The sequence below is a fragment of the Sapajus apella genome, unplaced genomic scaffold (genome assembly GCF_009761245.1).
Source record: "Sapajus apella isolate SASKATOON/1434 unplaced genomic scaffold, GSC_monkey_1.0 scaffold65, whole genome shotgun sequence".
NCBI lineage: Eukaryota > Metazoa > Chordata > Mammalia > Primates > Cebidae > Sapajus > Sapajus apella.
This window is the reverse complement of record NW_022437005.1, coordinates 3,239,225-3,256,227: the sequence shown is the minus strand read 5'-3', so window position 1 is coordinate 3,256,227 and position 17,003 is coordinate 3,239,225. Positions and strand designations below refer to the sequence as shown.

The 17,003-nt window shown below is 42.2% G+C and overlaps 1 protein-coding gene across 8 annotated transcripts in view; it reads left to right on the top strand.

Moving 5' to 3' along the window:
- KIF16B (kinesin family member 16B) overlaps positions 1 to 17,003 on the top strand; it is a 302,210-nt gene that overhangs the window by 219,870 nt on the left and 65,337 nt on the right. For 6 of the 8 annotated variants that reach the window (XR_004259830.1, XM_032248035.1, XM_032248037.1 and 3 more), the window contains one exon: positions 15,518 to 15,607. Coding sequence is in view for 6 of the 8 variants with exons in the window: in XM_032248035.1 (XP_032103926.1) it covers positions 15,518 to 15,607 (90 nt within the window). In the remaining 2 variants the exon portion in view is untranslated. Of the gene's footprint in view, positions 1 to 1,014; positions 1,328 to 3,407; positions 3,529 to 15,517; positions 15,608 to 17,003 lie in introns of those variants that run through there. The other 2 variants (XR_004259831.1, XM_032248038.1) reach the window with 2 other exon arrangements.

Here is a 17,003-nt window from a genome sequence, read left to right as displayed (position 1 = left end):
CTTTGGCCCACTTGGGAGACCCAAGAAATGCAGGACTACACACAGACAACTTAGGTCACACACATGATGTCTAGGACAAAAGCTTTCCTGATTTTAATCATCTGGGCTTTGTTTAGGTACCATAGTAACAGTCTCCCCTTGTCTCATTCTGCTCTGACTCCTGCTCGGTGGCCTGAGAAGGAGGGAGAAGCAGAGAAAACACGAGTAATGAATGATAATGAGGATGTATAACCTCACGGAAGTGTTCCAGGGAAAACTTGCAGACCATCTGCAAATAATTATCAAGTACCCCCATCAGTGGCAGCCATTCTCCTTTCAGTGAGCTTCCCCTTCTAATTTCAGTCACTCTGGCCTTAGACACTTAGGGCCAAGAGATCTCATCTGCTGGGTCCTCCCTGAACCTAAAAGACCCTGAAGTGAGACATGGTAAATTGCAAAACTGCAGGGCAGCAGTTCAAGTTGGATCTTGCTTTTACAACTGAAGAACCACATGGCAGGCACTGTGGGGCCGGGGACTGACGAAGTTGTGGAGCAGTATTAACCCGAGGCAGCAGGTGCAGACTGGTGGCGGAGGATGTGGGGTTTTATTGGCCTGAACAGATTTTTTAAATTTTGCATGAACTGCCAGTATTTGGGAGACTGGACATAGAAATCCAGATTTGCCAAGATCCTGTGAAAAGTCAGTAAAAGCAGGAACTGGGGCCGACATTCCTGCAAGACAGCACTCTCAGGGCAGAACAGCAGCTCCTCTTAGGGCAGGTGTGTGCTCTCCACTTGGCCATAGAACTTGGGATTTCTTGTCATGGAAGATCACCTTGATGACATGGTAGCCTCCAGGGACCCTCAGAATCCAACTGCACCATATGGAAAGGCTCATAGAATATTCAAAAGCACACAGACTCCTAGAGGAAGGAGGGTTAGGTGGCACCCTGAGGGTGGGCAAGCAGTTGAGCCGAGTGTTCTATCTGACCCCTGGTTACAACTAGTTCACCTGTCCTTTCTCTGTCATCTCAGCCTTTCCCACTTACTATGTGCTTACAAGGACCAGAGTGGAGTTTTGGACAAGGGGCCATGGGAGACAAGTGGTGCCCAGAGCCACTGCACCTTCTCCGTGAAAGGAAGCAGGCACAGGCACATCTGGCCAGCCACCTGTGGTGAGCAGCCCTGGGTTTCACCTCTACTTCTCCAGTAGAGCACATGTGGTACCAGGATGGGACCAGGCTGGTTGTCATCAAGGGCGGTCAGTTCCGGGGATGCTTAGCTGTCATCCCAGAGGATGCATATCAAGATGTAGCATTTCCCTCCATTTCTGTCCCTAACATTCTCGTCTGTTCCATCATGTTTCTTTGTTGTTGTTTTTTAAATTATCCTGTCATTGGCATGTCTTACAGGTTATCAACCTGTGGCCTGTGTTTAACACGTCTTGCATGCCTTAGGAATTTTGTTGGACCTCACAGGCTACTTGCTGACTGGCCTAGATCTGTTTTGACACATCCTGTGAGGTTTGCCTATACCTCATGAGCTTCTAACTTATTTACTAGCAGTGTTTACCACTAATTAGCTGCATCCATCCTCTGTAGGACAATTGGATGTTCTCAGATAGTATGGTAGACTCACGCTGTGCTCGCTCTTACCATCCATGCACTGGACCTCACTGCATTTTGTCCCTGACTAATCTCTGTCTATAGGCAATTGCAGCTCTTCAAGGAAAGAAGCTAACATCTATCAAGCACTTTCTTTACCCCAGGCATTTTGCTAGACATTTCCACAGATTTGGAGAATGTACCAAAATGGGGGTATATTCGTATTTCACAAATTAGGGAATTATGAATGACTTGCCCAAGGCCACACAGTAAGTAGATCCAGGTACCTAATGTTCGTGTCAGCTCTAAGTGGGTTGAGTCATACTTGTTCCCTTACTTACTCATTTTAATGTACCTTCCAAATATCACTGCTTTCTATACATTTATAAGATGAGGCTATAATTTAGTATTGCCCTGGACATAGTGACCATTTTCAAATCCTTCCCTGTTTTCAAAATATACTGTTATTTTTGTGTACGTTTTAACTTTTTGCCTTGAATTCTGACCAAGCCATGAGCATTTTGTAAACTGGGGCTATTGTTGAGGCTTTGGTAAACCTGAAGAATCTGATGGTAGATAGGCCTGCCAGGAAGCATGAAGAAGAAATGCCCAAAAAATTACAGTTTGGGAGTTGAAGCAATCACATTTGCAGTCAGAGAAATTTCTCTTTATTTGGCAGGACAGACATAAGAGCCATTCCAGTCTATTAGATAAACTGTATACAGATGTATCTTTCAGAAATACTCTCTACCTGTTAGAATATAGATGTTCAGAAAGTGTAGAGTCTTGGCATCTGAATCTGTGCTTATTAGTAACTTATGGATTATCTCCCTACACGTGTATTAGCACAGCTGAGACAAATGGAGTGTTACTTATGCAGTGTCCATCTAAATTTAAATCTTCAGATTCTGTACTATTTTAAAACAGAAATAGCAAGTGAAAGTAATTACATCGAGACTTGAAGACTCACATTTTAACCTAAGATTTTTTAAATTTGTCACCCTCCCATCTTTTTGCAAACTTTCAGTCTTCTACTGAAAAGTGAAAAAAAAATTTTTTTTTCTTCCCCAGTTTTCACACAAACCAACTGATCTTTTATATTGCCCTTCCTTGGACAGCCATGTTTATCTTCACAAAGTAAATGCTGCCTATGTAAGAAATGACTTAGAAAAAATGATATTGAGTTACAGGCACAGAAGAAAAGCAGTCATCACTTTATGGTCATGCCTTAAATTTCCATTTCACCCAAATTTCTATTTTTCTATTATAAGACTATATTAATATTCCTCCTTCCTTAGTTTCAGAATTTTGAGAGTTTTGCATCTCTTCCTAGAATAAAATTTGTTTTAAAAATCACAAAATTGTTTGAACTTTCCATTTTACAGTTGCTAACCACAAATATACTTACCTGTCAATAGTGGGTGGTATAACAGCATTTTAAGAATGAGATCACAGTGCCAGGAGTCACCATCTATTGAGTGTCCAAGCACTGCCTACTCTCTTCACATTTTTCTAGTTCATCTGCAGATTAAGTATCATGAGTGCATTTTACAGATAAGGAAATCAGGACCTGAAAGAATTTAGTAATTTATCCAAAATCACACAATTACTAAATTACCAGGCTAAAGTCAATATCCAAGTCCGAGTTAATTCAGAGCTTTTCATTAGTTTATTCTCCCATGATGGCTGGTGGAGAGTTTACATTCCTTGGTGTGCCTGTGAATATCTGGGTAATTTAAAGGAAAATTGCTTAGACTGTCATGCTCGCAGTTTCCCACCATGCTAAAGTAGAATAACTCCCTCTATTCCACACCTGCTCCACAGAGGTGTTGGCAGAAGGGGAAGCCCTTTGTCAGTAACAATCTTGGATTTAAAGGCCTCCATCTTCCAGAATCTCAGGGCCTTCACATATTCTATCAAATTGACCTTCAAACTACCCTGTGAAGTGAGTATACCAAAATAAGGGGTATTTCAGCCTATTTTGAAGATGCTGAAGTTAAAGCATGGGGGAGTCATTATTTCTGATTATTGCAGAAGGCAGGATTTGGGCCAGCTAGAAAGCCCTGTTGGACTTAGCAGCACTTCTTAGCTGTCTCGATTGTGGGGAGTCAACCACTAGGCTCACTGCTTCCTAGCACACCCGGTTTGGACCAGGTTCACAAGCCCGAGGCTCTGAGGCCCTTTCTGTACTTGTCGGTGATGCACCTGCGTAGAAGGTTGTCTGAGAGTTTCCTGAATCGGATGGCTGTAGAATCTCCTATTTGCATGGCTCTCCTGCTTTCAGGAATCACCACTCTCCAAGCTCCATACGCCTCCCATTTGTGTTACCACAGACGGGCAGATCCAAGTCTGGCATTACACTGCCCTTTCCGTGTGCAGTGTACCATCTTTAGAACCAGGCCTTTCCTGCAGAGGCCCAGCTTCTTCCCTCCAGTGCCTTTGAGACAGAATTTCTGCGGTTGGTCAAGCTTCAGGTTCACAGGGCCCACTGCAATGGGGAGGGGAAGCCCGCTTGGGTTAGGAACTGCTTACACAGTTGCTAATCTGACATGGTCCAGATGGCAGCTGTTCCCTTGCCTTGTGTCCCTGGATGGCTGCTGACCAAGTCTCTTTTCCTTTGCTCCCACCTTGCTGCAGGGCTCTGCCCTTCTTTGGGTTTTTAGAAGAAACCTGTGAATGTTCCCAAAGTGTCCCTAATGGAGCCAAAGGAAGATGATGCATTGCATATCTCAGAGCAGATAGCTTAAAATACCCTAATAGACTATTGTGTTCTCCCAAGAGTACCAGCCTTTCCATTCCTCCTGCCTGGATATTCCTGGGAGCTTCAAGTGCTGCCACCTTACTGAGCCTAGGAGTTCAGCTCCAGCCTGCCTGCTCAGCCTTTATCCCCAAACTGTGTAGGTTAACAGGACCCACCCTCCTAAAGGCAACTTAGAGACTATTTGTTGTTACTTAATGTGTCTTTTAGGAACCTCATACCGACCTACCCCAAAATTGTTTATCACAGTATTTTTTCTAAATCAATGTTATCTCTAAAGGGAATTTGGTAAATGAGATTTTCTTTTTCTTTGCTTTACAATTTGCCCTCTTACTTATGTCCCCTAATGTCTACTTTCTAAAACCTTTAAGCAGTTACAGATAAGTCAGAAAAGGACTATCATGCAGGTCAGTCTGCTGCCCACAGTTCAGAATGAAAAAGTAATTAGAAAATGTGGTAGAAAAGTGCATATTGGAAAGAGGCTGTGAGTGCCACGATCTCCGTTATTTATTCTCTTGTTAACAAATATTTGGTACCTGTAATATAATTTTTTAAAACAGCGTACTAGAAGCATCAGGATACTGAGGAATAGAAAAGGTGAATAAGCAGTTCATCCTTTCGGGAGACAGCTAAGCGCAGGAAGAGAAACACATGAGAAAAGTAGAGTGGCACGGAGCCAGCGGGCTCATGGAGGCTTCATCGGAAGACGTTAAGGCGGGTGTACATGTTCGCTGGCTTGAGACCAATGGGTGGATTTCAGTGAGTGCAGACGAGAGAGGAGGTATTCTGGGCAGTGGAAACAACAAAGACAGAGGCCCGGGGTAGAAAAGGACAAATGATGAGTTGGTCATAGGAAGCAGTACAGAAGGAGGCTAGCCTTGAAAAGGGGCCCTCCTCTCACTTCTGCAAGCGAATCAGGAAAATTGAGGATGGAGAGGTTTTGAAGGAAGGAAAATGAATGTAGCAACAGCATCATTTTGAAATGTGCTAAAAGGATACGCAGGGAGTTGATCTTAGGTGACTCTAATCACCTCAGTAAACCAAGATCATTGTGAGGATTGAAAAATCTAGAACATTTTGAAATGCTCATGGCAGAGAATAGAATTTCAAAGAATTTTCAAGTAGGAGTGACTGCTGAGGTAAAATGGCATCCCTCCATTGTAAATTATTCTGCTTTCCTAGGGGGCCATCATCAGCAGTGCAGGGCAGCACCCAGGACAGCAGACAGATACCACATGCACTCAGTTTGGGGGATTGTTTGGATGGGCCCCACCAGAAGGCCTAGGGAGTCAGGGATTTTGAGGTGCTGGTCTCCCAGTGACAGGAGGACTGACCTGGCATCCAGCGTTGGTAATTGATCTGAGACAAAGAAGGTAAGCTAGGAAACCAGGAAGAGGTCACAGTGAAGACAGCAAGGCAGAATCTGCACCTATGGGGTGTGTATGCCCACAGAAATCAGAAAGCACTGGCACTGTCTGTCCTCAGAAAGATTTGGGGATGGTAGAGGCAATCACAATGAGGAGCAATCAGACGGCAGCCTGTGATCTCTCTGGGATATTGCTGTGATTAACAGGGTGTTGGTTTCTTTTACCACTTCTGGCTAGTACCATTTGCATCAGTTGTCTGAGAGATTTTAATTAAATCTAATGCACTAATGCTTGTTACTATAGAGATTCATGCATTTGGAATATATTTCATGTTTTCTCAAACATGCTCATAGTTATGTTGCTGCGTAAGACGTTCAGTTGAATTAGTGTCTGCTCTCTTGGAAACAGTGAGGCCTTTCTGCACGTATCTTTTACCAGCCATAGCTTAGAGTAACAGAGCCTAAACTTTAAAAATCACACATAGCTACCACTGGAAAATTTATGAGCTGACACACCCACTATGTTGATTTTTATCTATTTAGATAGCATAGCATTTACAAACCATACATACTGTTTATTAGAACACACTTTCAGAAGTAGAGATGTAGAAAGAATAAGATTTAAAAAAAGAGAGAGAGAAATGGAAGTACCAATAGTTTCTTTCTCTACCCTGTGGAGCATCTTGTCTCTTCCACTGTGAGGCCCAGCAGCTGGGAGAGTGTGTACTAGTTTTCATTTTCTGTAGTATGCAAGGAGATTTTAATTAAACCTTATGCACTAATGCTTGTTTCTATGACATATAGGCATGTTCATTAGGAATATATTTCCCATTTGCTCAAACGTGTTAATTGTATGTCACTACCTAAACCTTATTTTGCAAAACTTGGGCAAAACCTTTTTTAATATGTATTAGGTTAATATTAGACCATTTCTTCTATACAGTTATTAATTACCAGGACTTTTTTTAAAAAAATGCTTGAGGTAGCTCCCCTATGTGTTGTTTTAAAAAGTATTACTGAAGAGAACTCTATAAGTAACTGTTTAAAGGGAGCCAGTTGGAGTATGATTCCTGGAATGAAAAACTGTTGATTCTCCTCTTAACACTGCTAGATATACATAACCAAAGAGCTACTGATGACGGGTCTTAACACTGACAATCCTTAAACCAGCAAAATCAGTATATAACATAAATTTGTGGGAAGCACTCAATTGAGAATTGTTTATAAGTAAATGTAGTCCATCTTGAGGACATGTTTATGGTGCTTATGTTGCACCTGATCATTTTATGGCCCAGGAAAGAAGGATTTGTATCAGTGAGATCATTCAGAGGGAGAGAAGTAATGAATTTGCTCCTCAAGTGTATGCAGTAATGATACCTTGCGTTCTCAAAATTAAATAATTAAGCGTTTTGGTCTGACTGATTTGTTGGACTGATCTTCTGGTCCTCTTCTCCGCATCAGCACCCCATTCCATGCCCAATTTTAATTTGGAACAAAAGAAGCCTTTTTTTTTTTTACTCTTTTTTTTTAAAATAGCATTTTAGGTTTGGGGGTACATTTGAAGAACATGCAAGATAGTTGCATAGGTACACACATGGCAGTGTGATTTGTTGCCTTCCTCCCCTTCACCTATATCTGGCATTTCTCCCCATGCTGTCTCTCCCCAACTCCCCACCCTCCACTGTCCCTCCCCTATTTCCCCCCAACAGACCCCAGTGTGTAGTACTCCCCTCCCTGTGTCCATGTGTTCTCATTGCTCAACACCCGCCTATGAGTGAGAACATGTGGTGTTTGATTTTCTGCTCTTGTGTCAGTTTGCTGAGAATGATGGTTTCCAGGTTCATCCATGTCCCTACAAAGGACACAAACTCATCATTTTTGATGGCTGCATAATATTCCATGGTGCATATGTGCCACATTTTCCCTGTCCAGCCTATATCAATGGGCATTTGGGTTGGTTCCAGGTCTTTACTATTGTAAACAGTGCTGCAATGAACATTCGTGTGCACGTGTCCTTATAATAGAATGATTTAGAATCCTTTGGATATATAACCAGTTATGGGATTGCTGGGTCAAATGGAATTTCTATTTCTAGGTCCTTGAGGAATCCCCACACTGTCTTCCACAATGGTTGAACTAATTGACACTCCCACCAACAGTGTAAAAGTGTTCCTATTTCTCCACATCCTCTCCAGCATCTGTTGTCTCTAGATTTTTTAATGATCACCATTCGAACTGGTGTGAGATGGTATCTCAATGTAGTTTTGATTTGCATTTCTGTAATGACCAGTGATGATGTGCATTTTTTCATATGTTTGTTGGCCTCATATATGTCCAGAAGAAGGCTTTAATTTTGTCTCTTCATTTTGCCTTTCTGTGTATTTTTTCTCAAGCTTTCTATGGACTCCAGGCATGGGGTCTTTCTGTTTAAGGGAAAGGATTTAACCACTTTTCTGTGGAGTGATCATACATGCAGTTGCCTTGCCTACCTGAGATGATTGCTGGTGATATTCATCTTTATCATCTTCATCTTGTTTGCATTAATAGACAGGGGGATATTCAAATGTATTGTCTATAAATTGGGAAGCTTGAGCCTTGCTAGTCCCCATATTTAGCCTGAATTCAGGTGGAAATCACAAGGTGAAGAACTTTTAAATCTCCCATGCCTTACTATGAACCCCTGTTACAAATATATTGAGAATGCACCATATTCTCTGTGCAGTTTTTTAAAAAGTCATAGTATTGTAACTAATTCAATAATCTTTGATTCATGTGAACCTTAATGAAACCACCAGAACAGAATAACAGCATCCAAGACTCCAGTAGGCTGTGTGTTCTATTTTGCCAACTGAGGTCAAGCCTGAACTCTTACCTAATTTTAAAAGTAAAATAATCTCAAATATGTCTCTCAGAAAACTACCGGCATCTAATTTGGTACGAGCCACATGGTGGATGCTCAGTAAATGTGTATCTCTACAATGCGAGCCCACCCAGTCCACCCCAGTTACTACCAAAGACAAATGGCTTATTCCCTTAGAAGGCTTAAAATCTCCTAAGTAGAGGTATATATAAATAATATTAGTTATATAAATCAAGTAGTGCAACATTATGTAATCCTGTGCTGTGTGTTCTAATCATGGTGTGAACTAAAAGGAATCATGGAGGGGATGTAATAAGTGATTCTTCCAGGGAGAAAGGAGTGGGAATGAGGCTGCTGCTCAAGGAAAAATTGTGGTTTGGACCCTACCCTGGGGTCCGAGCTGTAGCTCTCCAGGTGCAGAAAGGGGTGTGCGGTTGAGGAGGCCATTGAGAAGACCCTTCAGAAGACCTACGAATATGCCATATTCCTGTATTGACACATTGTCTGGGGTGTGAGATTTTTAGTTCGCTGGGAGCTGGGTTTGCCTAGGAAAGTCCCTAAATACTGCATAAGGCCTTTGGCCTGGGAGAATAGTGGGACGTCTGATTTTGAAGGGAGGACATGGCCAGTGGTTTACAGCCAGGCTGCTGGGACCTTAAGCTGCACTGCATCCCCTGGAGGGTTGGTCAGAACAGGCTGCTGGACCCCAACCCAGAGTTTCTGATGCAGGGGCTGTGGGTGAGACCTCAAAGCATGCATTTCTAACAAGTGCCCCAGTGCTGCTGATGCTGTTAACCATTGGTTTAGACAGTAAATTGAAATATCGAGGCAGAAGTCATTGAGGTCTGTATGTGAGTTTATTAAAATATCAAGTAAGATAAGAGGCAAAAATCACTACCCGGAAGATGCCAGTAATGATTTTCATTGTTGATCATTTTTGAGAGATTATATATATACAGTGTTAATGGTTCTGGAGAGTCCCCTCTCTGTCATTAATGGTAGGATTCCTGGAGTCACCAGAAGAGTCACACAGAAACTCCTCTGATACCTTTACTGACCTCATTCAGCCCAATTCAGAGGAATACAGTAAGTTCATAACATCATTGTTAGGTTCTTGGAAACTGCAGCTTTAAGTAAATCAATTATAGCAGGTCCTCAAATGACATCACTTCATTCAGCATCGTTTTTTTACAGTGTTGATGAGAAAACTTGGTTTGGCTATATGTTGTTTTGCCTAAAGTTAGTTTCCAGGAACCTACTGATGATGTTAAGTGTGGACTTTACTGTACACGTACAAAGCTAGCTTTGGGCAGGCTAAGTTCTTTTCACATTGGGCCATCTTTTTCTCTCCTCCCAGCTCTGCACACACACAATGGTAGCATCCCACCTTCTATTATAAGTACTCGGGGGTGGGGTGTGGTATTAAGGCAGAAGGAGGTGTATTGGATGCTTTTGGGGGAAGATTCTTAGATGGGGATTTTATCTTCTTCTTGCTGTCTTGTCATCTTGTGCCCAAATGCCTTTTATAGCTATTGCCTGGGAAATCACTTAGCTATGTCAGGGTATATAACTCGTCCCCTGAGTGAGATGGGACACCTTATCATGTTCTCCCCGGCGTTTGGTATGTGCATTTCATTAGAGAAGTTGGTATTGCTTATAAGGACACTGTCCCGGGGCCACTGTGGGAAAGAAGGACGATACCCAAAATTGTGAGGCAGGTTTGAAGTACCGTCTCACTCTTCTGGGATTTCAAAAAGGTGGTGCAACATTAGTTAGCTGTGAAAGCAACAAAAAGGAAAAATCCATAGGATAAAGCCCCACAAGCTGAGTGTCCAGTTCCTTTATCCTGATTTTGTTTGAGGCCTACACAGAGAGATTTTAAAAAGGCATTGCTGATTCATTGTCACTAAGAGGCAGAGTATATTTAAGACAAGTCCATCTGGGGGCTCCCTATACCAACTCTTCAGAATGCCTGTGATGTGTCAAGTTTTCTTTTAAGGTACAGTGACCAACAGATAAACATCTTAGCTCTTCTTAGAGCTTACATTCTAGTCAGGGAGAGAGAAAAGAAACAAAATATATTAGTAAATCTAGACCGTGTTAGGTAATCAGAAGTGCTAAGTAGGAAAATAAGTTAGGGAAGAAGAGTAAGCAGTGTTGAATGGGAAAGAGAGGATGCAATTTTAGATAGGATATCTGAGAAGGACATCACTAAGAAAGTGACTTTTGAGCAAGGACTTGAAGGAAATGAGGGAGCTAGTCATGTGCAAACTTGGGAAACGAGAATTCCAGAAAGGGTAAAAGCACATACAATGTCTGTAAGGTCATGCTTGCTGTGTAGTATGTTTGGTGTATCCTAGATGAGCAAGGGAGAGAGTGTTTGGGGAAGAGCCAGGGAGGAGACAGATTTTAGAAATCCTTGTAAGTCAGCGGAAGAACTCGAACTTGTACCCTGAGTCAGATGGGACACCTTATAAGGATGCTCCATATGAGCAAAGAAATGGTCCCTTCATACTTAATTTTTAACAAGATCATTTAGGCTTCTATGTTGAGGAAAAAAAAAATGAAGGGAAAGGTGAGAAGGATGCAAGACTATAAGCAGAGACCAACTAGGAGGCTGTTAAAAATAATCCAGGCAAGAGATGATGGTGTTTGGACCAACATAGGAACATTGGAGATAGTGAGAAATGGTCATTTTCTCATTCTATTTTGGAAGTTTGGCAAGAAGGGATTCACTGACTGACTGGATGTGAGGTGTGAAAGAGAAAGACACACATCAAGGCTGATACCAGAGTTTTTGCGTGTAACAGGGAAAAGAATAGCATTGTCAGTTCCTGAGATGGGGAGTGGGTTTGGATGAGATTAATTTAGGTAAGTGCAGCCATGGTAAGTGTGAGATGCATATTAGACATCCGAGTAGGCCAGCTTGTCAAGTAGGCAATAGAATATACGAGTCTGGGTTCAGGAGAGAGATACAGGCATCCAGGGAGTCATCCACATGCAAATTTATGCTGTGAGATGGGATGAGGTCACAAAAGCAGTGAGTGCAGGTAGAAAATAAAACATGTTCTCAAGGATTAAGCCCTGGAGCATGCCGCTGTTTAAAGGTCAGGGAGATGAGAAATCCCAGATGAAGGGAAAACCAAGGTAAGAGTGTAACAACCTGGAAGCTGAAATGAATGCAAAAGATGTTGAAGGAGGAGAGCGCTGTCAGACAGCTGTGTCAGATGCCTCCCATAGACCAAGTACGATCAAAACCACACATTGACCAGTGGATTGAGCCACACAGAAGTCATTGTTAACCTTGGTAAGAGTAGTTTGGGTGGAATGGTGGGTAGATTGGAATGGATCCAGGGAAGAATGATATGAAATGGATGACATCAGGAATACACTTTTTCAAGGAAATTTGATTTAATGGAAAAGACAGAAATGGCATGGTAGATGGAAGGGAAGGTGGAGTCAAGGTGAGAGTTTAAGATGAGAGAAATAATGGTACATTTAAATGCTGTTGTAGTTATATGATAGAAAGGAGGCTATGTTGGCGCAGGAGAGAGGAGAGAAAATTGTCTATTGTGGTGTCTTTCAGAAAGCCAAAGGAGTTGGAACCCAGCATTCCAGGGAGTTGGCCTTAACCAGGAGCACTGACAGATCTCAAGCCTGGAAGCAGGAGAAAAGATGAGGGGCAGGACATGACGGTGGGCAAGGGCGCTTGCGGAAGTGTTCCTTTGATTGCTTCTGTTTTCTCAGTGAAATAGGATGTAAGGCTGTCAGCTGAGAGGACAGGAGAGAGGTGGTGAAGAGTTGAGGACAAAGAGGAGTAATCATTTTGTAAGAGAACGGAAGAGTGCACAGAATTGGAAAACATGGCGTGACTGGTGGGTGTCATCAGAGGTGGACTTGACAGTGGGAATTGTGACTTTAAAATGAGATCCGTCTGTTTGGTGGGGTGTGTTATTCCTCAGCCCCGTTCTGCTGGGCAGGTGCAGGCAGGGAATGGGCAGACAGTTGGTTTTAACAAAAGTTGTGGTTTATTTTTGTCCAGAGGCTTTCAAGAGTGGGACAGACTTGAGGTTTTGTACTTACGAGAATTTCTCAAGGTTTTCAAGTTGAGTGAGGAAGAAACCAGGGCAGAGGTAAAAGGACGTTAGAGGTCAGGGTGTTGGAGGTATCATCTGTGTGATGAATGAAATTACCAAGAATCATGCAGGATCAGTAGGGAAGCAGATGACAGTGAGCACTCTCTAAACCTTCAAGGAATCGAGGAAGCAACCAGGGAGAATGGCTGCCTGCAAGAAGGAGGGTAGAACACAGGGTCTGAGAAATTTCTACTCTGTGAGCATAGTGCCTTAGAGGATATCTGTCCTTTCTGTTTTTTTTTTTTTTGAGACGGAGTTTCGCTCTTGTTACCCAGGCTGGAGTACAATGGCGCGGTCTTGGCTCACCGCAACCTCCGCCTCCTGGGTTCAGGCAATTCTCCTGCCTCAGCCTCCTGAGTAGCTGGGATTACAGGCGCACACCACCATGCCCAGCTAACTTTTTGTATTTTTAGTAGAGACGGAGTTTCACCATGTTGACCAGGATGGTCTTGATCTCTTGACCTCGTGATCCACCCACCTCAGCCTCCCAAAGTGCAGGGATTACAGTCATGAGCCACCACACCCGGCCCGATATCTATCCTTTCTAAGATAGAGGAGCAGTGATTTGGAAGTTGGAGTGAAGAACAAGTATTGACCCCCATCCCAGCACGGGAGGCTGAAGAGTGGGAGAAGACAGTGCCTGCTGGAGAGCATTGCCAGGGAAGTGCTTCCTTACGGGAGGCTAGCTTCCAGTTAGAGCAAAGATGAAGGAGGTGTTCCAGAAGAGGCTGAGGTTCTGGGGGATTTTGTTGATGACTCTCCGTGAGTCCAAGAAGTGCAATGGAAGCATTTCAGGAGACGGAAGGAGAGCCGGGAACATTAGAATATGAGGAATGCAAGAAACCTAGGCTTCTGGAGGTGGCTTTCTGAGGAATCCCAAGTCCCAGTACAGCACAGTCTCACTTGTGAAACAGTCTCATCGTGCGTCTTACTACCTCTCGGCCATGGCGTGGTTCCATTAACTTCCTGGGCTTTTCCAGGTAAGCAGGCAGTGGCATGCCACTTTGAAAGGCAGAAGGGCCCACTCGTGCTCCAGTTTTGTACTTGCCACCTGGTTTGTGTCCAGCCAAGACTGTGGATTGGTGAGCCGTGGCCTGGAGGAAACCCCCACATCCTTGCTGATCGTGCTGATCTTGTTCTCAGTACGTCAGTGGGGTCTGCTGAGGAGGAGAAAACCAGAGAGGAAGGTCAACCAGCCTGGCAGCCAGGAGCAGGGTTTCCCCAGTTCAAGTGACGTACTTACCAGCCTTAAATGCTCACTGCAGCTGCAGAGCACCTGCACTTTTGTTTGTAAGGATTTTCTGTAAATATGCTCACTTTTGTTTTCTTACGGAAAATGTCTTTTTCAAGGAAACTCATAAGAAGCCTGGCACAATTGAAAAGTTATTGTGAAAAATGCGTATAGAACCAGAATGATGAAAAATTTAAAAATGTACATCCTCATACACCCCATATCATCTCATTTGCCACTTTGGGGACTCAGGCTCATTCCTCCTTACAAAGCTGCCCATGTGTGTCTTTTCTCATTCTTGTTTCTACTTTCCTACTGACGGCCCTATGATTTACATGCAGGAGAATCGGGCTGAACTATTGTGCTTGAGAAGAGCATTTCCCTTATGTGCAAGTTAAGTTCCCATACAGGAGCATGGCCCGTGCAAAGGCCCTGAGGTAGCAGAGAATATATGCCTTCAGGGAGTACAGCAGGAGTGAAGACACCTAGCAGGAGAGGTCTGCAGATACGCTGGTGTGGGCAGATTAAAAACGTAGGCTTTCTCTATGAGCAGCATGAAGCTACCTTTAAGGAGGGTTGCCTCCCAAATCAAATAATTAGATTTGAATTCTAAAAGATCTCATCAGGCATGCAGAGAAGGGATTGGAGAGGGCAGATGAGGGGTGGACAGTTGGGCAGTGCTCTTGTAGGGACCACAGGAGACCTAATGGCCTAGAGTCAAATGATGCTGATGGCAAAGGATGAAAGGATAAAGTTCTAAGAAATGTTTAGAAGGCAAAAGGAGCAAGACTTAGCACTGGCTTGAATGCGGGGATAGGAAGAGGAGAGAGGTCAGGGATGACCTCAGCATCTCTGGCTGGCATCACTTGGTAGGTGGTGGTAGAATGCTTTGAAATGGAGAGCACCAGAGCTGGGACTGGAGGGAATATGCTGAGTATGATTTTAGACATACTGAATTGGAGGTTCCTGGATGACATGGAAAGGAAGATGAGTCCAAGTTGGGTACATGGGTCTGGGGCTCAGAAGAAAGGTGGGAAGTGGAGATAGGAATTGGATATTCATTGGCCTGTGGTTTAGGTGTGATTGTAAAGGCTGATGTGGTCTACCTGCCTGTTTTTGTCACTGTGACCTTTCCTATGTGAGCTGATGTGCAACCTCATTCAGCCTATAAAAGGCTGGATTGATTATTCTCCCTCTGAAAAAAAGCAAAATATACCATTGTGTTATTATACTAATGATGACTGAGATGCAGTAAGATTTTTTCCTCTTCCACCTCCTTGTCTTTAAAAGTGTTTCTATAAAAGGGGACACTTTTTATAACCAATTAAGAAATGACCATCTGCCCCTCACTTTACATAGACAAGCTGCCTATAACAAGATCTGAGAGCCCAAGCTGCACATTTAAGTAAAGTACATTTATTATATCTAAGTTGTGTTTATGTAGCTAGATTAATGTTTTCATTTCTAGAGAAATTTTACATGCTAATCACTTTTTGTTAATTTAATTTTTAAATTATTTGGAAAAAAATTGTAGTGACTTTTTCTTCTTAATGCTTATTCATTTTGGTTTTCCTGGTTAATAGATTACTGTCCTAGATGAGACATGGACTGTATTCAGGCGTTACAGTCGTTTTCGAGAAATGCATAAAGCATTGAAGTTAAAGTATGCAGAGGTAAGTTATGAAATTATTTTTTCCAATTAAGAGCGTTCATTTTACAAAGTAAATGAGCTAATTGCATTAGCAATGTTCTCTCTCTCCATTTCTCTCTCTCTTTCACATACTGTGTTATTAGTGTCACCAAGTCTTATATCAGTTACTCCTTTATCAAAGATAACTTTAATTTTTGTTCTTTCTTCCATTTCTGTTCTACACAATTTAAACATTTTCTGAATGCAAGATTTTGCAAGTGATAGTGCAGTGACAGCAAGTGAACTCCATCCTTCTCATAAATGTTACGGTTACTTTTAAATAAATATTTTAATTAATTTATAACTTCTCAATTATGAGACCTATTAATATTAAAATAACTTTTCTTCATATAGATTTACACTTTTTTCTTTAGAAAAGAAAGACTAAATTCATGCTTAGTCTTCTACTTAATGAGAAGTCAAGTCATGACAGTTATTTTGCCACTGAACGTAGAGGGAAGGGTAGATACAAAATGTGGAATTATCTAGAGACAAGAAAGCATTTCATGCATCAGATCAAATATCCAGAGGGTATTAATACATTAGTCATTTTTTTCCTTTTTGAACAAACATTCATTCATCAAGTAATTTTAAGAAAAGTATTTCTAGAATAAATGTGTGTGTTCCAAGTGATGATGATGATAATGATGATGATGATTTTACTTTAACTAAAGGAAGCATTATTTAGGTATAACTTTTTGGGAATTTTGGGTTGAACTGGCTGCAAATCGATCAACAGTCATTATCTAATTAGCCTGCTTTCACCAAATATTCGTTTTCAGCATGATTTTTATGGTTTTTTTAATGACATTCTAAAAAATAATTTAGTTAGAAATTTGGTTCCCTAATTTGGTTCACATTAAATAATGTTCCCTTAACATTCTCATGGCTTCCACTGTTTTTAAAATCTGATATAAAATACAAAGAGAAATAACTTTTTTAAAATAAAACAGTTCCCTGATGTATAGAAGAACCTTGAGCTCAGGTAGAATTAAGCTGTGTTAGTTTGTTTGCATTGCTATAAAGAATTACCTGAGACTGGGTAATTTATGAAGAAAAGAATACAGTTCTACAGCCTGTTCATGAAGCATAGTGCTGGCATCCACTTCTGGTGAGGGCCTCAGGAAGCTTCCAATCATGGCAGAAGATGAAGGGGAGCCAGTGTGTCACATGGGGAGAGAGGGAGCAAGGGAGAAAGGAGGAGGTCCTAGACTCTTTTTCATAATCAGGTCTCAGGGTACTTATTACTACAGGATACCACCAAGCCATTTGTGAGGAACCTGTCCCCAAGATCCAACACCTCCTACTAGACCCCACCTCCAACATTGGGGATCATATTTCAACATGAGATTTGGAGGGGACACGCATCCAAACCATAT